Source organism: Bos taurus, chromosome X (assembly GCF_002263795.3).
Source record: "Bos taurus isolate L1 Dominette 01449 registration number 42190680 breed Hereford chromosome X, ARS-UCD2.0, whole genome shotgun sequence".
NCBI classification, from domain to species: Eukaryota; Metazoa; Chordata; class Mammalia; order Artiodactyla; family Bovidae; genus Bos; species Bos taurus.
In genome coordinates, this window is record NC_037357.1 from 82,291,909 (window position 1) to 82,307,812 (window position 15,904).

General features: G+C 38.6%; 1 protein-coding gene across 5 annotated transcripts in view; it reads left to right on the top strand.

Moving 5' to 3' along the window:
- Window positions 1–15,904, top strand: part of OPHN1 (oligophrenin 1) — a 627,113-nt gene that overhangs the window by 312,612 nt on the left and 298,597 nt on the right. For all 5 annotated transcript variants that reach the window (XM_024988791.2, XM_024988795.2, XM_024988793.2 and 2 more), the window contains 2 exons: window positions 3,665–3,766; window positions 14,752–14,862. In XM_024988791.2, the coding sequence (XP_024844559.1) occupies window positions 3,665–3,766; window positions 14,752–14,862 (213 nt within the window). The remainder of the gene's footprint in view (window positions 1–3,664; window positions 3,767–14,751; window positions 14,863–15,904) is intronic.

Sequence of the window (15,904 nt, forward strand, 5' to 3'; positions counted from 1 at the left end):
AAGACGCTTACTCCTTGGAAGGAAATTATGACCAACCTAGATAGCATATTCAAAAGCAGAGATATTACTTTGTCAACAAAGGTCTGTCTAGTCAAGGCTATGGTTTTTCCAGTGGTCATGTATGGATGTGAGAGTTGGACTGTGAAGAAAGGTAAGCACTGAAGAATTGATGCTTTTGAAGTGTGATGTTGGAGAAGACTCTTGAGAGTCCCTTGGACTGCAAGGAGATCCAACCAGTCCATTCTGAAGGAGATTGGTCCTGAGTGTTCTTTGGAAGGACTGATGCTAAAACTGAAACTCCAGTACTTTGGCCACCTCATGTGAAGAGTTGACTTATTGGAAAAGACTCTGATGCTGGGTGGGATTGGGGGCAGGAGGAGAAGGGGACGACAGCAGATGAGATGGCTGGATCACATCACCAACTTGATGGACGTGAGTTTGAGTGAACTCTGGGAGTTGGTAATGGACAGGGAGGCCTGGCATGCTGCAATTCGTGGGGTCGCAAAGAGTCCGACATGACTCAGCGACTGAACTGAACTGAATGTAAGTGTCTTTGCTTCTCTTTCCTTATATTTCACCCTCTCCTCCCCTCTCCCCATGTCTGTAAGTCTATTCTCTATGTCTGTTTCTCCATTGCTGTCCTGTAAAAAAATTCTTCACTACCATTTTTCTAGATTCTGTATATATGCGTTGGAATATGATATTTATCTTTCTCTTTCTGACTTACTTCTCTCTGTACAATAGGCTCTAAGTTTATCCACCTTACTAGAACTGACTGAAATATGTTCCTTTTTATGGCTAAGTCATATTCCATTGTGTATATGAACCACAACTTCTTTATCCATTTATCTGTCAATGGAAATCTAGGTTGCTTCCATGTTCTAGCTATTGTAAATAGTGCTGCAGTAAACAATGGGATACATATGTCTTTTTAATTTGGGTTTTCTCAGGGTATATGCCTAGGAGTGGAATTGCTGGGTCATATGGTGGTTTCATTCCTAGTATTTTTTTTAATTAATTCATTTTTTATTGAAGAATAATTTCTTTACGGAATTTTGCTGTTTTCTGTCAAACCTCAACATGAATGAGCCATAGGTATACATATATCCCCTTCCTTTTGAACCTCCTTCCCATCTCCCTCCCCATCCCACCCCTCTAGGTTGATACAGAGCCCCTGTTTGAGTTTCCTGAGCCATACAGCAAATTCCCATTGGCTATCTATTTTACATATGGTAATGTAAGTTTCCATGTTACTCTTTCCATACATCTCACCCTCTCTCCCCTCTCCCAATGTTCATAATTCTATTCTCTGTGTCTGTTTCTCCATTGCTGCCCTGTAAGTAAGTTCTTCAGTACCATTTTTTCTAGATTCTGTATATATGTGTAAGAACACAGTGTTTATCTTTTTCTTTCTGACTCACTTCACTGTGTTCTAGGTTCTAGGTACATCTACCTCATCAAAACTGGCTCAAATGTGTTCCTTTTTATGGATGAGTAATATTCCATTGTATATATATATATACCACGACTTCTTTATCCATTTGTCTGTCAATGGACACCTAGGTTGCTTCCATGTTCTAGCTATTGTAAATAGTACTGCAATGAACAATGGAATACGTGTGTCTCTTTCAGTTTTGAGTTCCTCAGGGAATATGCCTAGGAGTGGGTTTGCTGGGTCATATGGTGGTTTTTTGTTTTGTTTTGTTTTTATTTTATTTTTAAACTTTACATAATTGTATTAGTTTTGTCAAATATCAAAATGAATCCACCACAGGTATACATGTGTTCCCCATCCTGAACCCTCCTCCCTCCTCCCTCCCCATACCATCCCTCTGGGTCGTCCCAGTGCTCTGGCCCCAAGCATCCAGTATCGTGCATCGAACCTGGACTGGCATCTCGTTTCATACATGATATTTTACATGTTTCAATGCCATTCTCCCAAATCTTCCCACCCTCTCCCTCTCCCACAGAGTCCATAAGACTGTTCTATACATCAGTGTCTCTTTTGCTGTCTCATACTCAGGGTTATTGTTACCATCTTTCTAAATTCCATATATATGCGTTAGTATACTGTATTGGTGTTTTTCCTTCTGGCTTACTTCACTCTGTGGAATAGGCTCCAGTTTCATATAGTGGTTTTATTCCTAGTTTTTTAAGGAATCTCCGTACCATCTTCCATAGTGGCTGTATCAATTTACATTCCCACCAACAGTGCAAGAGCATTCCTTTTTCTCCACACCCTCTCCAGCATTTATTGTTTGTAGACTTTTTGATGATGGCCATTCTGGCTGGTGTGAGATGATATCTAATTATAGTTTTGATTTGCATTTCTCTAATAATGAGTGATGTTAAACATCTTTTCATGTGTTTTCTAGCCTTCTGTCTGTCTTCTTTGGAGAAAAGTCCGTTTAGGTCTTTTCCCCACTTTTTGATTGGGTTGTTTGTTTTTCTTGTATTGAGTTGTATGAGTTGCTTGTATATTTTGAAAATTAATCCTTTGTCAGTTGTTTTATTGATTTTCTCCCATTCTAAGGGTTGTCTATTTACCTTGCTTTTAGTTTCCTTTGCCGGGCAAAAGCTTTTAAGTTTAATCAGGTCCCAGTTGTTTACTTTTGTTTTTATTTCCATTACTCTAGGAGGCAGATCATAGAGGATCTTACTTTGATTTATGTTATTGAGTGTTCTGCCTATATTTTCCTCTAAGAGTTTTATAGTTTCTGGTCGTACATTTAGGTCTTTAATTCATTTTGAGTTTATGTAAAAAGCACATTCTTGACAGATAAGAGGTCATTCAGTTTTGTCCTGGCTTTCTGCCCAGCAATAGATTGCCTCTAGAAATAAACCACGGGTGAGGTATATTCTTTTCCTGTGTGTAACTTGCTTTGCCTCATCTAATACTTGGCATGCTATAGGTACTCAGTGAGTTTAGATTTCCTATGTGACAACGCAAGCTTTTTACATGAATTTCCCAATGTGGTGCTGAGAGGATTCCAGGATGTCAGCATTAGTCTGTGACAAGCTAGCATTCTTAGTGCTCCTTTGGAGACTGTGTGATTTCTATTAATTGTTGTGCTGAGAGGCAGAGAGCTTAACACAAATAACGAGTGAGTCTTCCATCCCTCATAAGGCTTTTCAACTCCTGATTTTCAGTTAAGCCTTGCAGGATTTTTTCATATCTTTAACATCATCTTTTAACATGTTGTACTGAAATGCTTAAACAGTATCAAAGAACTTATAATTTACAGATTCAGTCTTAGATTCCAATTTTTTGGGGAATGTTTTACTTATTATTGGACTGTCTATATGCATTATAAATTAACATTTGAAAGGCATATTCACTGTTGACTATTGTGTTCCTTCTTCTTTTCAAAAATTAATGTAGTTTATACATGTGAAAATATTGAGGAGAAAAAAAAAATTAACTGGTATACAGGTGAATTTTAAGTGCCATTGTCTGAGCATTAGCTCCCAGAGCCTTTAGCTATACCAATAGGAACTACCCTTTGCATAGGTGAAGTTGTTCAAGGTTATATTTGAAGAAGCTGAAACTGCTGAGACAAAATCCTGACTTGCTTTTCTGACACTGTGTTGTTCATTCTCATTTCTGAGCAGATTAAATTAAAATCACAGACATCTTACTCTTTACCTTCTCTCTCACCTCTAGGAGCGGAAAAAGAAATTTGAAAAGGATGGAGAGAGGTTTTATTCCTTACTGGATCGGCACTTACATCTGTCTTCCAAAAAGAAAGAATCTCAGTTACAAGAGGTATGTTCAAAAAGCCTGTCCCTGCCTTCTGTTACCAGGTATGCCTTGGTACATGGCAGCTTCCTGTTGCAAGGGTTTTCTCTTACTCTGCCTCAGCAGAGAACCATGTATAATGGTTGTGCTTGCAGATTAAACTATGGCCAGGGTTTCAGGACTCCTGAGTTCTTAAGTCAGCTCCTCCACAAACTCACAGTGTGACTTTGGATAAGATATTTCTTTCCTGGCCTCAGTTTCTCTGTCAAAGGAAGTGTGGTACCACTCACAGATCCCTTCCAGTTCTAAGTTTTTGATTCCAGATGAGGTTATAGAGTTAAACTAGCATTGTAGGACAGAAGAAGATGATGAAGGAGTAAGATGGGGAGATCACCTGCCTCCCACAAATACATAAAAAATTCATCAGAATATGGAACAAGTCCTACAGAACAGCTTCTAAATGACAGAAGAACACTCCAAACCTCCAAAAAAGCAAGCAAATCTCCTTAGAATGAGGTAGGACAAAGGATAAACACACACACACACAAAGACAAAGGACTTCAGGGCGGGAGTTTGTGCCCCAAGAGAGGTAGGGAGTCATGAAGGAGGAAAAGTTTCTGAGCACTTATAAAGCCCCTCACAGGCGGGACCAAGTGGGGAGCTGTGAAACCTCAGAGTGCTGTGCAACAGCAGCGACTCAGAAGGCAAAATACTGAGAAAGCTGCCTAACAGCACTTCTCAGCCCATAAGCAGCTTACAAGCCCCAACCTGGAATGGGGGAGTGGCCATGCAGGGAGCCAGGCTCCGATGAAGATCCCAGGGAGAGGTAGGGGGCTGGTGGCCTTGACAATGTGTGCTGAGAGTGCTACTTTGACAAGGCTGTGGAATTAGACATGCCTGCCACTGCCAAAGCCAGGAAAGGTGCTGGAAGCAACAGAAAAAACACTGCTGATACATTGCCAATCCCAGAGGTTGCAGCTAGCACCAGGCCATGAGCAGGCACAGGTTACTGCCCACACCTTGCAGGGAACTTTAACAGCTTGGCTCTTTCTAGAGACCCATGAACTGGGGTCCCTAGACCCCAGTTTTCTCTGGGAAAATTCACAAGCTGCCTTAGACTGTAACAGCATCCAACAGCTTACTACTTTCATAGGCATTCCCTTGTACAACTCATATGTGGCTGCCATATCCTCCTCTCTCCCCGGCCCAAGAGAGCAAGTGAGCATTAATGAGCCTCAGCCTTCACTCTCTTATGTCCAGGTGGGGAACAGACTGTGGACTCTAGGAGAAACTGTGAACTTTAGGAGCTACTAGGAACTGAATTGAGGCCAGATGTGAGACTGACTCCATGCTGCCCACAAGTTTCAGAGACCTTCCTAGAAGTATTAGAAGACTTTGGTGTAGGTTTCATTGAGTATTCTGGGCTGCTGAGTGTTGCCTTTACCACTAATATAGGGAACTTGTCTTTTGCGTTGTGTGGCTTGTGAGGTCTTGGAGCTTCAATAGGCAACGAGCCTGAACCCCTGAGGTAGAGACGCAAGCCCAAGGCTTTGAACCACTAGAGTATACCGACCCTAGGGAACATTAATAGATAAGAGACCCTGAAAGGACTCCATCTCAACACCAAAGCCAAGCCCACCCAAAGGACAGCAAACACCAATACCCACCCCATGCTAATCCTTCAAGAAAACAGAAACAAAACATTACACACTAGCAGACAGGCTGCCCAAAGCAACACTGAACCCATAGACACACCAAAACCTACTGGTCATAGTGCTACCCATTAGAGAGATGAGACCCAGTTCCATCAACCAGAACACAGGCACAAGTCCCCCCAACCAGGAAACCTTTACATGGCGCTGGTCCAACCTCATTCATGGGCCACTGACTCCACAACTAAGAATAATGACCTTTTTTCTTTTTTTAAAAATCACAATCTTCATTTCCATTATATACTTCTACCTCTGCACTGGCCTTCTGTGGTGCTGTGGATTTTTTTTTCCTTTTTGAATTTTTTGTTTTTCTTCTGTTTGACTGTTTTTAAAAAATTATTTTCCTGCTGCAGTTGTTTAATATATTTAAATAATTTTTACATACTTCTATTTAACCTCACTTTTCTTTTTTCTTCCTTTTCTTTTTCTTTTTTTTTTCCCCTTATTTTATTCTTTTTTCACCGTGTTTGCTAATTTGTTTTGTCTTCTTTGCTTTATTCCCCAATTGGCACTCTGCTTTGTTCTGTTTTCCAGTTTAAGTTTTAATTGGCTCTGTTTTCAATTGGTTGATATCATTTTTGGTTTCCTTTGCTTGCCAAGTCCGTCTCTTGTACTTTCATTTCTTTGGAATATTTTTGTTATGTTTGTGTATGTGTTAAGTATGTGTATGTGTATATGTTCCACTGTTTTTGTAATTTTCTGTTTGATTTGTATTTACCGTTTGTCTGGGTTTGTCTTTTGTTTCTTTCAATGTTTTGTTATTCATCTCTGTGTGTTTGTTTTAATCCCATTTAATGCCATAACAAACAACTTGAGGAATCTCAGTCCCCTGACCAGGGATTGGGCCTGAGTCTTTGGAGTGGGAGTACTGAATCCAGGACCTCAGAGTGCCAGAGAACTCCTAATCCCAGGGAGTATTAATTAGTGAGAAATTCCATGAAGGCCTACACCTGTATACAAAACCTAGTATCACACAGCTGCTGACGGCACCCAGTGCAGGATGCCTCACCCAAGCAACAAACAAGACAAAAACACAAAAACAGTCATCACCAGATAGGATTCCCTCAGACACTCCAAAATATACCACTTCACACAACCCTGCCTATCAGAGGGGAGAAAATGCAGGCACAAGTCACCCCCAACACGAAGGCAACACAAACCACTAGACCAACATTAACTATTGAGGGTAGAACCCAAAAGGAAGAAGAAATACAACCATAAAGCCTTGGAAAAGAAGACCTCAAACACATTAAGTTAGAAAAAAATGAAAAGACAGAGAAATACAGCACAAATGAAGGAACAAGGTAGAATTTCACAAGACCAAACAAATGAAGAGGAAATAGGCAAACTACCTGAAAAAGAATTCAAAGTAATGATACTAAAGATGTACTAAGGCCTCAAAAATAGAATGGAGAAAATGCAAGAATAAATTAACACACTTAACAAGGACCTAGAGGAAATAAACAGATGAATAGCACAATTACTGAAATTAAAAGTACTCTGGAAGTAATCAATAGTAGAATAACTGAGGCAGAACAGATAAGTGAGCTGGAAGATAGAATGGTGGAAATAACTGCTAAAGAGCAGAATAAAGGAATGGAATCAAAATAATTAAGGATAACCTCAGAGACATCTGGGACAATGTTAAATGTACCAACATTCTAATTATAGTGGTCTCAGATGAAGAAGAGAAAAACAAGGGGTCTGAGAAAATTTTTGAAAAGGTTATGGTTAAAAAAAAAACTTACCCAATATGGGAAAGAAAATAGTCAATCAAGTCCAAGAAGCACAGAGAGTTCTATATAGGATAAACGCAAGGAGAAACATGTCAAGACACATACTAATCAAACTAACAAATAGTAAATACAAAGAAAAAAAATTAAAAGCAGCAAGGGAAAAGGAACAAGTAATGTACAAAGGGAAACCCATATGATTAACAGCTGATCTTCCAGCAGAAACTCTGCAGTCCAGAAGGAAATGGCAGGATATATTTGAAGTACTGAAAGAAAAAAAAATCCATAACCAAGATTGCACTACCTGGCAAGGATCTTATTCAAAACTGATAGAGAAAACAAAAGTGTTACAGACAAGCAAAATTTAAGTGAGTTTAGCACCACCAAACCAGCTTTACAACAAATGTTAAAGGCATTGCTATAGGCTATGGTTTTTCCAGTGGTCATGTATGGATGTGAGAGTTGGACTGTGAAGAAGGCTAAGCGCCGAAGAATTGATGCCTTTGAACTGTGGTGTTGGAGAAGACTCTTGAGAGTCCCTTGGACTGCAAGGAGATCCAACCAGTCCATTCTGAAGATCAGCCCTGGGTGTTCTTTGGAAGGAATGATGCTAAAGCTGAAACTCCAGTACTTTGGCCACCTCATGCGAAGAGTTAACTCATTGGAAAAGACTCTGATGCTGGGAGGGATTGGGGGCAGGAGGAGAAGGGGATGTCAGAGGATGAGATGGCTGGATGGTATCACTGACTTGATGGACGTGAGTCTGAGTGAACTCCAGGTGATGAGGCCTGGCGTGCTGTGATTTATGGGGTCGCAAAGAGTCAGATACGACTGAGCGACTGAACTGAACTGATAGGCAAGAAACACAAGAGAAAGAAGAGACCTACAAAAACAAACCAAAACAATTATGAAAATGCCAGTAGGAACATATATAAAAATAATTACTTTAAATGTAAATGAATTAAACACCACAACTAATAAACTCTGACTGGCTGAATGGATACAAAAACAAGACCCATATATATGATGTCTACAAGAAATCCACTTTAAGATCTAGTGACAGATAAAGACTGAAAGTAAGAGGATGGAAAAAAGATATTCTATGCAAATGAAAATCAAAAGAAAGCCAGAGTGTCCATCCTCATATCAGACAAAACAGACTTTAAAATAAAAAATATTACAGGAGATAAAAAAGGACAATATATAATGATCAAGGGATTAATCCAAGAAGACATAAAAATTTTAAATAATTATGCACCCAACATTGGAACACCTCAACACGTAAGACAAACTCTAACAGACATACAAGAGGAAATTGCCAGTAACACAATAATAGTAGGCGACTGTAACATCCCACTTACACCATAGGACATATCATCAAATAAGAAAATTGATAAGGAAACACAAACCTTAATTGAAATTTTAGACAAAATGGACCTAATTGATATATTCAGGACATTCCATCCAAATGCAGAAGAATACACTTTCTTCTCAAGTGAACATGGAACATTCTCCAGGATAGACCACATCTTGGATCACAAATCAAGCCTAAGTGAACTGAAGAAAATTGGAATCATATCAAGCATCTTTCCTGACCATAACACTGTGAGACTAGATATCAGTTACAGAAGAAAAAAGACTGTGAAAGCACACACATAGCGATTAAATAATACATTTCTAAGTAATGAATAGGTTACTGAAGGAAGAAGGAAAGTTAAAATATTCCTAGGTAAAAAATGACAGCAAAAATATGACAACCCAAAGCCTGTGAGATGCAGCAAAAGCAGTTCTAAGAAGGAAGTTTAAAGCAATACAATCAATCTTACCTTAAAAAATAGAAAAACATTGAATAGACAAATTAACTTTACATGTCAAATAACAGCTGGAAAAAGAATAACACAAAATACCAAAGTTAGTAGAAGGAAAGAAATCATAATATCAGAGCAGAAATAGATGAAAAGAAATGAAGGAAACAATAGTAAAGATTAATAAAACTAAAAGCTGGTTCTCTGAGAACAGAAACAATATTGAAAAAAACCATTGTCCAAACTCATCAAGAAAAAAAGGGAGAAAAATCAAATGAACAAAATTAGGAATGAAAATGGAGAGGTTAGAACAGGAAAATGCAGAAATACAAAGGATCATAAGAGATAATTAAGAGCAACTATATGCCAAATATGGACAAGCTGGAGGAAATGGATAGATTCTTTGAAAAGTTCAGCCTTCCAAGATTGAACCAGGAAGAAATAGAAATTATGAATAAGCCAATCACAAACACTGAAATTGAAACTGTGATAAAATGTCTCCCCCAAAAACAGAAACCCAGGTCCAAATGGCTTCACAGAATTCTGTCAAACATTTAGAGAAGAGCTAATGCCTATTCTTTTGAAACTCTTCCAAAAATTGCAGAGAAAGGAATATTTGCGAATACATTCTGTGAGGTCACCATCACCCTAATACCAAAACCAGACAAAGACATCACACAAAAAAAGAAAATTACAGGCCAATATCACTGATGAACATAGATGCAAATACCCTCAACAAAATTCTAGCAAACAGAATTCAAAAAAAGATTAAAATATCATACACCATGATCAAGTCAGGTTTATCCCAGTTATGCAAGGATTCTTCAATACACACAAGTCAGTCAATGGGAGACATCATGTTAATAAATAGAAAGATAAAATCCATATCAAAATCTCAATAGATGCAGAAAAAACTTTGACAGAATTCAATACCCATTTATGATAAAACTTCAAAAATTGGACATAAAAGGAACTTAACATAATAAAGGTCAAATACAGCCAACCCACAGCAAACAGTATTCTCAATGGTGAAAAACTGAAAGCATTCCCTCTAAGATCAGGAGCAAGACAAGCCTGCCTACTCTTGCCACTATTATTTAACATAGTTTTGGAATTCTCAACTATGGCAATCAGAGAAGAATGAGAAATAAAGGGAATCCAGATTGGAAAGGTGACTGAGATTGGAAAGGAAGAAGTGAAACTCTATTTGCAGATGACATGATATTGTATGTAGAAAATCCTAAAGATTATATAACAAAATTATTAGAGCTAATCAGCAAATTCAGTATCACTGGATACAAGATCAATACACAGAATGCCTACCATCAAAAAAATCCACAAACCAGTGCTGGGGAGGATGTGGAGAAAAGGGAATGGTCTTGCACTGTTGGTGGGAATGTAAATTGATACAGACACTATGGAGGACAGTATGGAGATTCCTTATAAAACTATTAATAAAACTACCATATGACCCAGCAATACCACTTCTAGACATATACCATGAGGAAACCAAAATTGAAAAAGACACATGTACCCCAGTGTTCACTGCAGCACTATTTACACTAGCTGAGACATGGAAGCAACCTAAATGTCCATTGACAGATGAGTGGATAAAGAAGCTGTGGTGCATATATAAAATGGAATATTACTCAGCCATAAACAAGAATGCATTTGAGCCAGTTCTAATGAGGTGGATGAACCTAGAGCCTATTATACAGAGTGGATTAAGTCAGAAAGACAAAAACAAATATATATCACACACACACACACACATATATATATGTGTGTATATATATATATGGAATCTAGAGAGATGGTACTGATGAACCTATTTGCAGGGCAGAAATGAAGACAGATATACTGCTGGATGTATGGACATGGTGGAGGGGAGGAAAGAGAGGGTAAAACAAATGGAGACAGTAGCATGAAAGCATCTATGCTATGACTTGTAAAATGGATAGCCATTGGAAATTTCCTGTATAACTCAGGGAACTCAAACTAGGGGTCTGTAACAACCTAGAGGGGTGGAAAGGGTGGGAGGTGGGAAGGAAGTTCAAGAGTACAGGGACATATGTATACGTATGACTGATTCATGTTGATGTTTGGCAGAAAGCAAATCAATATTGTAAAGTAATTATTCCTCAATTTGAAAAATTTAAAAAGATAACTAGCATTGCATTTGATAGGTCAGGAATAGATATGCTTTTTTCTATGAGGTTTTCCAACAGTAAGTTTTTTATTTTAGGTTCTGCACTAGGTGTACAATCACAGAAAACTAACCAAATTGATCATATGGATCACAACCTTGTCTAACTCAATGAAACTATGAGCAGTGCTGTGTAGGGCAACCCAAGACAGATGGGATATGGTGGAGAGTTCTGATAAAACATGTTGGACTGGAGAAGGGAATGGCAAATCACTACAGCATTCTTGCTGTGAGGACCCCATGAATAGTATGAAAAGGCAAAAAGATGTGACAATGAAGGATGAACTCCCCAAGTTGGTAGGTGCCCAATATGCTACTGGAGAAGAGCAGAGAAATAGCTCCAGAAGGAATGAAGAGGCTGAGCCGAAGCGGAAACAGTGCCCAGTTGTGCATGTGTCTGGTGGTGAAAGTAAAGTCCTATGTTGTAAAGAACAACATTGCATAAGAGCCTTGGATGCTAGGTCAGTGAATCAAGGTAAATTGGAAGTGTTCAAACAGGAGAAGGCAAGAGTGAACATTGATATTTTAGGAATCAGTGAACTAAAATGGATGGGAATGGTCCATTTAATTTAGATGACCATTTTATTATATTGTGGGCAAAAATCCCTTAGAAGAAATGGAGTGGCCCTCACAGTCAACAAAAGAGTCCAAAATGCAGTACTTGGGTGCAATCTCAAAAACGATAGAAAGATCTCAGTTTGCTTTCAAGGCAAACCATACATCACAGTAATCAAATGTATGCCCTAACCACTAATGCCAAAGAAACTGAAGTAGAGCAGTTCTATGAAGAACTGCCACACATTCTAGAACTAACAACAACAAAAAAAGATGTCCTTCTCATCATAGGGGACTGGAATGCAAATGTAGGAAGACAAGAGATACCTGCAGGAACAGGAAACTTTGACCTTGGAGTACAAAATGAAGCAGGGCAAAGCTAACAGAGTTTTGCCAAGAGAACACATTGCTCATAGCGAACACCCTCTTCCAACGAAACAACAGATGACTCTAAACATGGACATCACCAGATGGTCAATACCAAAATCAGATTCATTATATTCTTTGCAGCTGAAGATGGAGAAATTCTAGTCAGTCAGAAAAAACAAGACCTGGAGCTGACTGTGACTTAGATCATGAACTCCGTATTGTAAAATTCAGACTTAAATTGAAGAAAGTAGGGAAAACCACTAGACCATTTCAGGTATGACCTAGATCAAATCCCTTACTATTATACAGTGGAAGTTACAAATAGATTAAAGGGATTAGATCTGATAGAGAGAGTACCCTAAGAACTATGAATGGAGGTTCATAACATTGTATAGGAGGTGGTGATCAAAACCATCCCCAAGAAAAAGAAATGCAAAAGAGCAAAATGGTTGTCTGAGGAGGCCTTACAAATAGTTGAGAAAAGAAGAGATTCAAAAAGCAAAGGAGAAAAGGAAAGATATACCCATCTGAATACAGAGTTCCAAAGAATAGCATTACTTTGCCAACATCTTAGAAGTGTTCTTTTTTCTTAGAAGTGTTCCATGTGAGTAAAGTCAGATTGTGTGAGCTCCACAGAACTATCAGAGTCTCACATTACTTTGCCAGCAAAGGTCTGCCTAGTCAAGGCTATGGTATTTCCAGTAGTCATGTATGGATGTGAGAGTTGGACTGTGGAGAAAGCTGAGTGTTGAAGAATTGATGGTTTTGAACTGTGGTGTTGGAGAATACTCTTGAGAGTCCCTTGGATTGCCAAGAGATGCAACCAGTCCATCCTAAAGGAGATCAGTCCTGAGTGTTCATTGGTAGGACTGATGTTGAAGCTGAAACTCTAATACTTTGGCCACCTGATGTGAAGGTCTGACTAATTTGAAAAGACCCTGATACTGGGAAATATTGAAGGTGAGAGGAGAAGGGGACTACAGAGGATGAGGTGATTGGATGGCATCACCGACTCAATGGATATGAGTTGGGGTAAATTCTGGGAGTTGGTGATGGACAAGGAGGCCTGGTGTGCTGCAGTCCATGTGGTCACAAAAAGTTGGACATGACTGAGCAGCTGAGCTGAACTGAACTGATGCTGGTTCTTTAGACTGTGTTTGTTGGTGTATTTCACTTTTTTGTACACTTTGTAACATTTTGTTGAATGATGAACATGATGCCCTGGGTAAAAGGAACAGAGATAAAAGGATGTTATTATGTGGTTTTATGCTTTATAGCAGAAAGTGAAGAGGAACTAAAAAGCCTCTTGATGAGAGTGAAAGTGGAGAGTGAAAAAGTTGGCTTAAAGCTCAACATTCAGAAAACGAAGATCATGGCATCCGGTCCCATCACTTCATGGGAAATAGATGGGGAAACAGTGGAAACAGTGTCAGACTTTATTTTTCTGGGCTCCAAAATCACTGCAGATGGTGACTGCAGCTGTGAAATTAAAAGACGCTTACTCCTTGGAAGGAAAGTTATGACCAACCTAGATAGCATATTCAAAAGCAGAGACATTACTTTGCCAACAAAGGTCCGTCTATTCAAGGCTATGGTTTTTCCTGTGGTCATGTATGGATGTGAGAGTTGGACTGTGAAGAAGGCTGAGCACCAAGGAATTGATGCTTTTGAACTGTGGTGTTGGAGAAGACTCTTGAGAGTCCCTTGGACTGCAAGGAGATCCAGCCAGTCCATTCTGAAGGAGATCAGCCCTGGGATTTCTTTGGAAGGAATGATGCTAAAGCTGAAACTAAAGTACTTTAGCAACCTCATGCGCAGAGTTGACTCATTGGAAAAGACTCTGATGCTGGGAGGGATTGGGGGCAGGAGGAGAAGGGGATGACAGAGGATGAGATGGCTGGATGGCATCACTGACTCAATAGACGTGAGTCTCAGTGAACTCTGGGAGTTGGTGTTGGACAGGGAGGCCTGGCGTGCTGAGATTCATGGGATCGCAAAGAGTCGGACAGGACTGAGCGACTGATCTGATCAGATCTGATCTGATACTTATCTGACTAGGATTTAGACTGTGCTTAATTTTCTATAACTACTCTTGCTAGAAGTGAAAATCTCCTCTGGTATCTTCGTGTTTTGTCTTCCCTATTGTCTTTGGATTTTTTAAAAATTAATTAATGTATTTATTTTACTTTACAATATTGTATTGGTTTTTTAAGAGATCTTAAAGTCTGACACTTGTTGCAGCAACAGGCTTCTGTTTCTGGGCTTCTGCTCTGATAATCTCGGATTGTCTATATTCAACTATCTATCCAATTTTTGAGACAGTTGTTTTTCCTTTGACTTCAGTGGTCTATTGGTTCTAAGAAGAGTAGTTGATTCACAGTTTAGCTTTTCCTTGTATGAGGATGAGCACAATAACTTCCAAGCTTCTTATTTGTTAGGCCAGAAACCGGATATCGTGCATCAGTCACTTTTTCTATCTTGGCTTCATGTTCCCTATTTGTAAAATAAAGGGATAAGATCACTGCTTGGTAGTATAATTCTCTTCCAGCCCTAGCATTCTGTTGAATCCATAAACACTGACTTGCACGAATGACTATGCCAATATGTGACATTTATTACCCTTCTTCTTTAGGCAGACCTCCAGGTGGACAAGGAAAGGCACAATTTCTTTGAGTCGTCCCTCGATTATGTTTATCAAATACAGGAAGTTCAAGAGTCTAAGAAGTTCAATATTGTGGAGCCAGTAAGTTCTAATGATGAATGGTCTAAAAATATTTACCAAATGTCAAGTAAATGTAGAGAACTTTGATTATAAAATTGGAGTCTCGAAGAATATGAATATAGTCAGTTCTTAATAATGAATGTCAAAGAAATAGACACACTGGGTTGTGTTATTCTTGCTCTCTAACCAATGTTCTTTCACTCTTCCCCACCTTACTTCCTCCTGCAATTTCTCTCTATAGCTATGATTTTTCTTTATATTTCTTTTCCTCCTCTCCTTTCTCCTGTTCCTTGCTTTTTCTGTCACCCTTCATTTTACCTTGTTCTCCTACGTTCCTTCCTCTTACACTTTCATAAGGTTTCTGAAAATACCTATCATATCCCAGACACTCTTCTGAGAATGCATGTTTCTTGCATTCAATGACTTCCCATTCTATTTTTACTTATATCCTTTGAATATTTTTCTAATTAATTATCCTTAATATATTATAGAAGATGATGTACTGTGGTTTGATAAGTATTTTGATTTTTAGCAACTTTCTTTTTTATTATTAAAACAATGTAAAAAAAGTTGCAGAAAAAGCTAGAAAAAATTTTAATATATATAAAAGAAATACAACATATCCCCCATTTAGAGATGATCACTGTTAATATTGTGGTGTTTACCCCCTAAATTCTGTGTGTCTGTTATATTATTTTGTCCATCTATTGTGTCTATGTACTTGTTGTTGTGGGTGTGTGTACACATGTGCATGTGTGTGTACACATATTACACATAAGTATGTATATCTGTGTACATGTTATCTGTGATCACAGCTGTATGTATCTGTATATGTACAAATTTATATGTAAAAATGTATAGGTACATTTGCAAACAAATATTTATTCATTTATCCAATAAGCATTTATTGACCTCTGTTATATGCAGGCACTGTGCTAAACACTGGGTATCGTACAGTGAAAAAGCCTCAGTTTCTGTCTTTGTGAAGACTACACTTTCATGGGGTGGAAAGAAGGATACACATAAATAAAATAATTTGTGTTATGCTGCTGTTGTTGCTGCT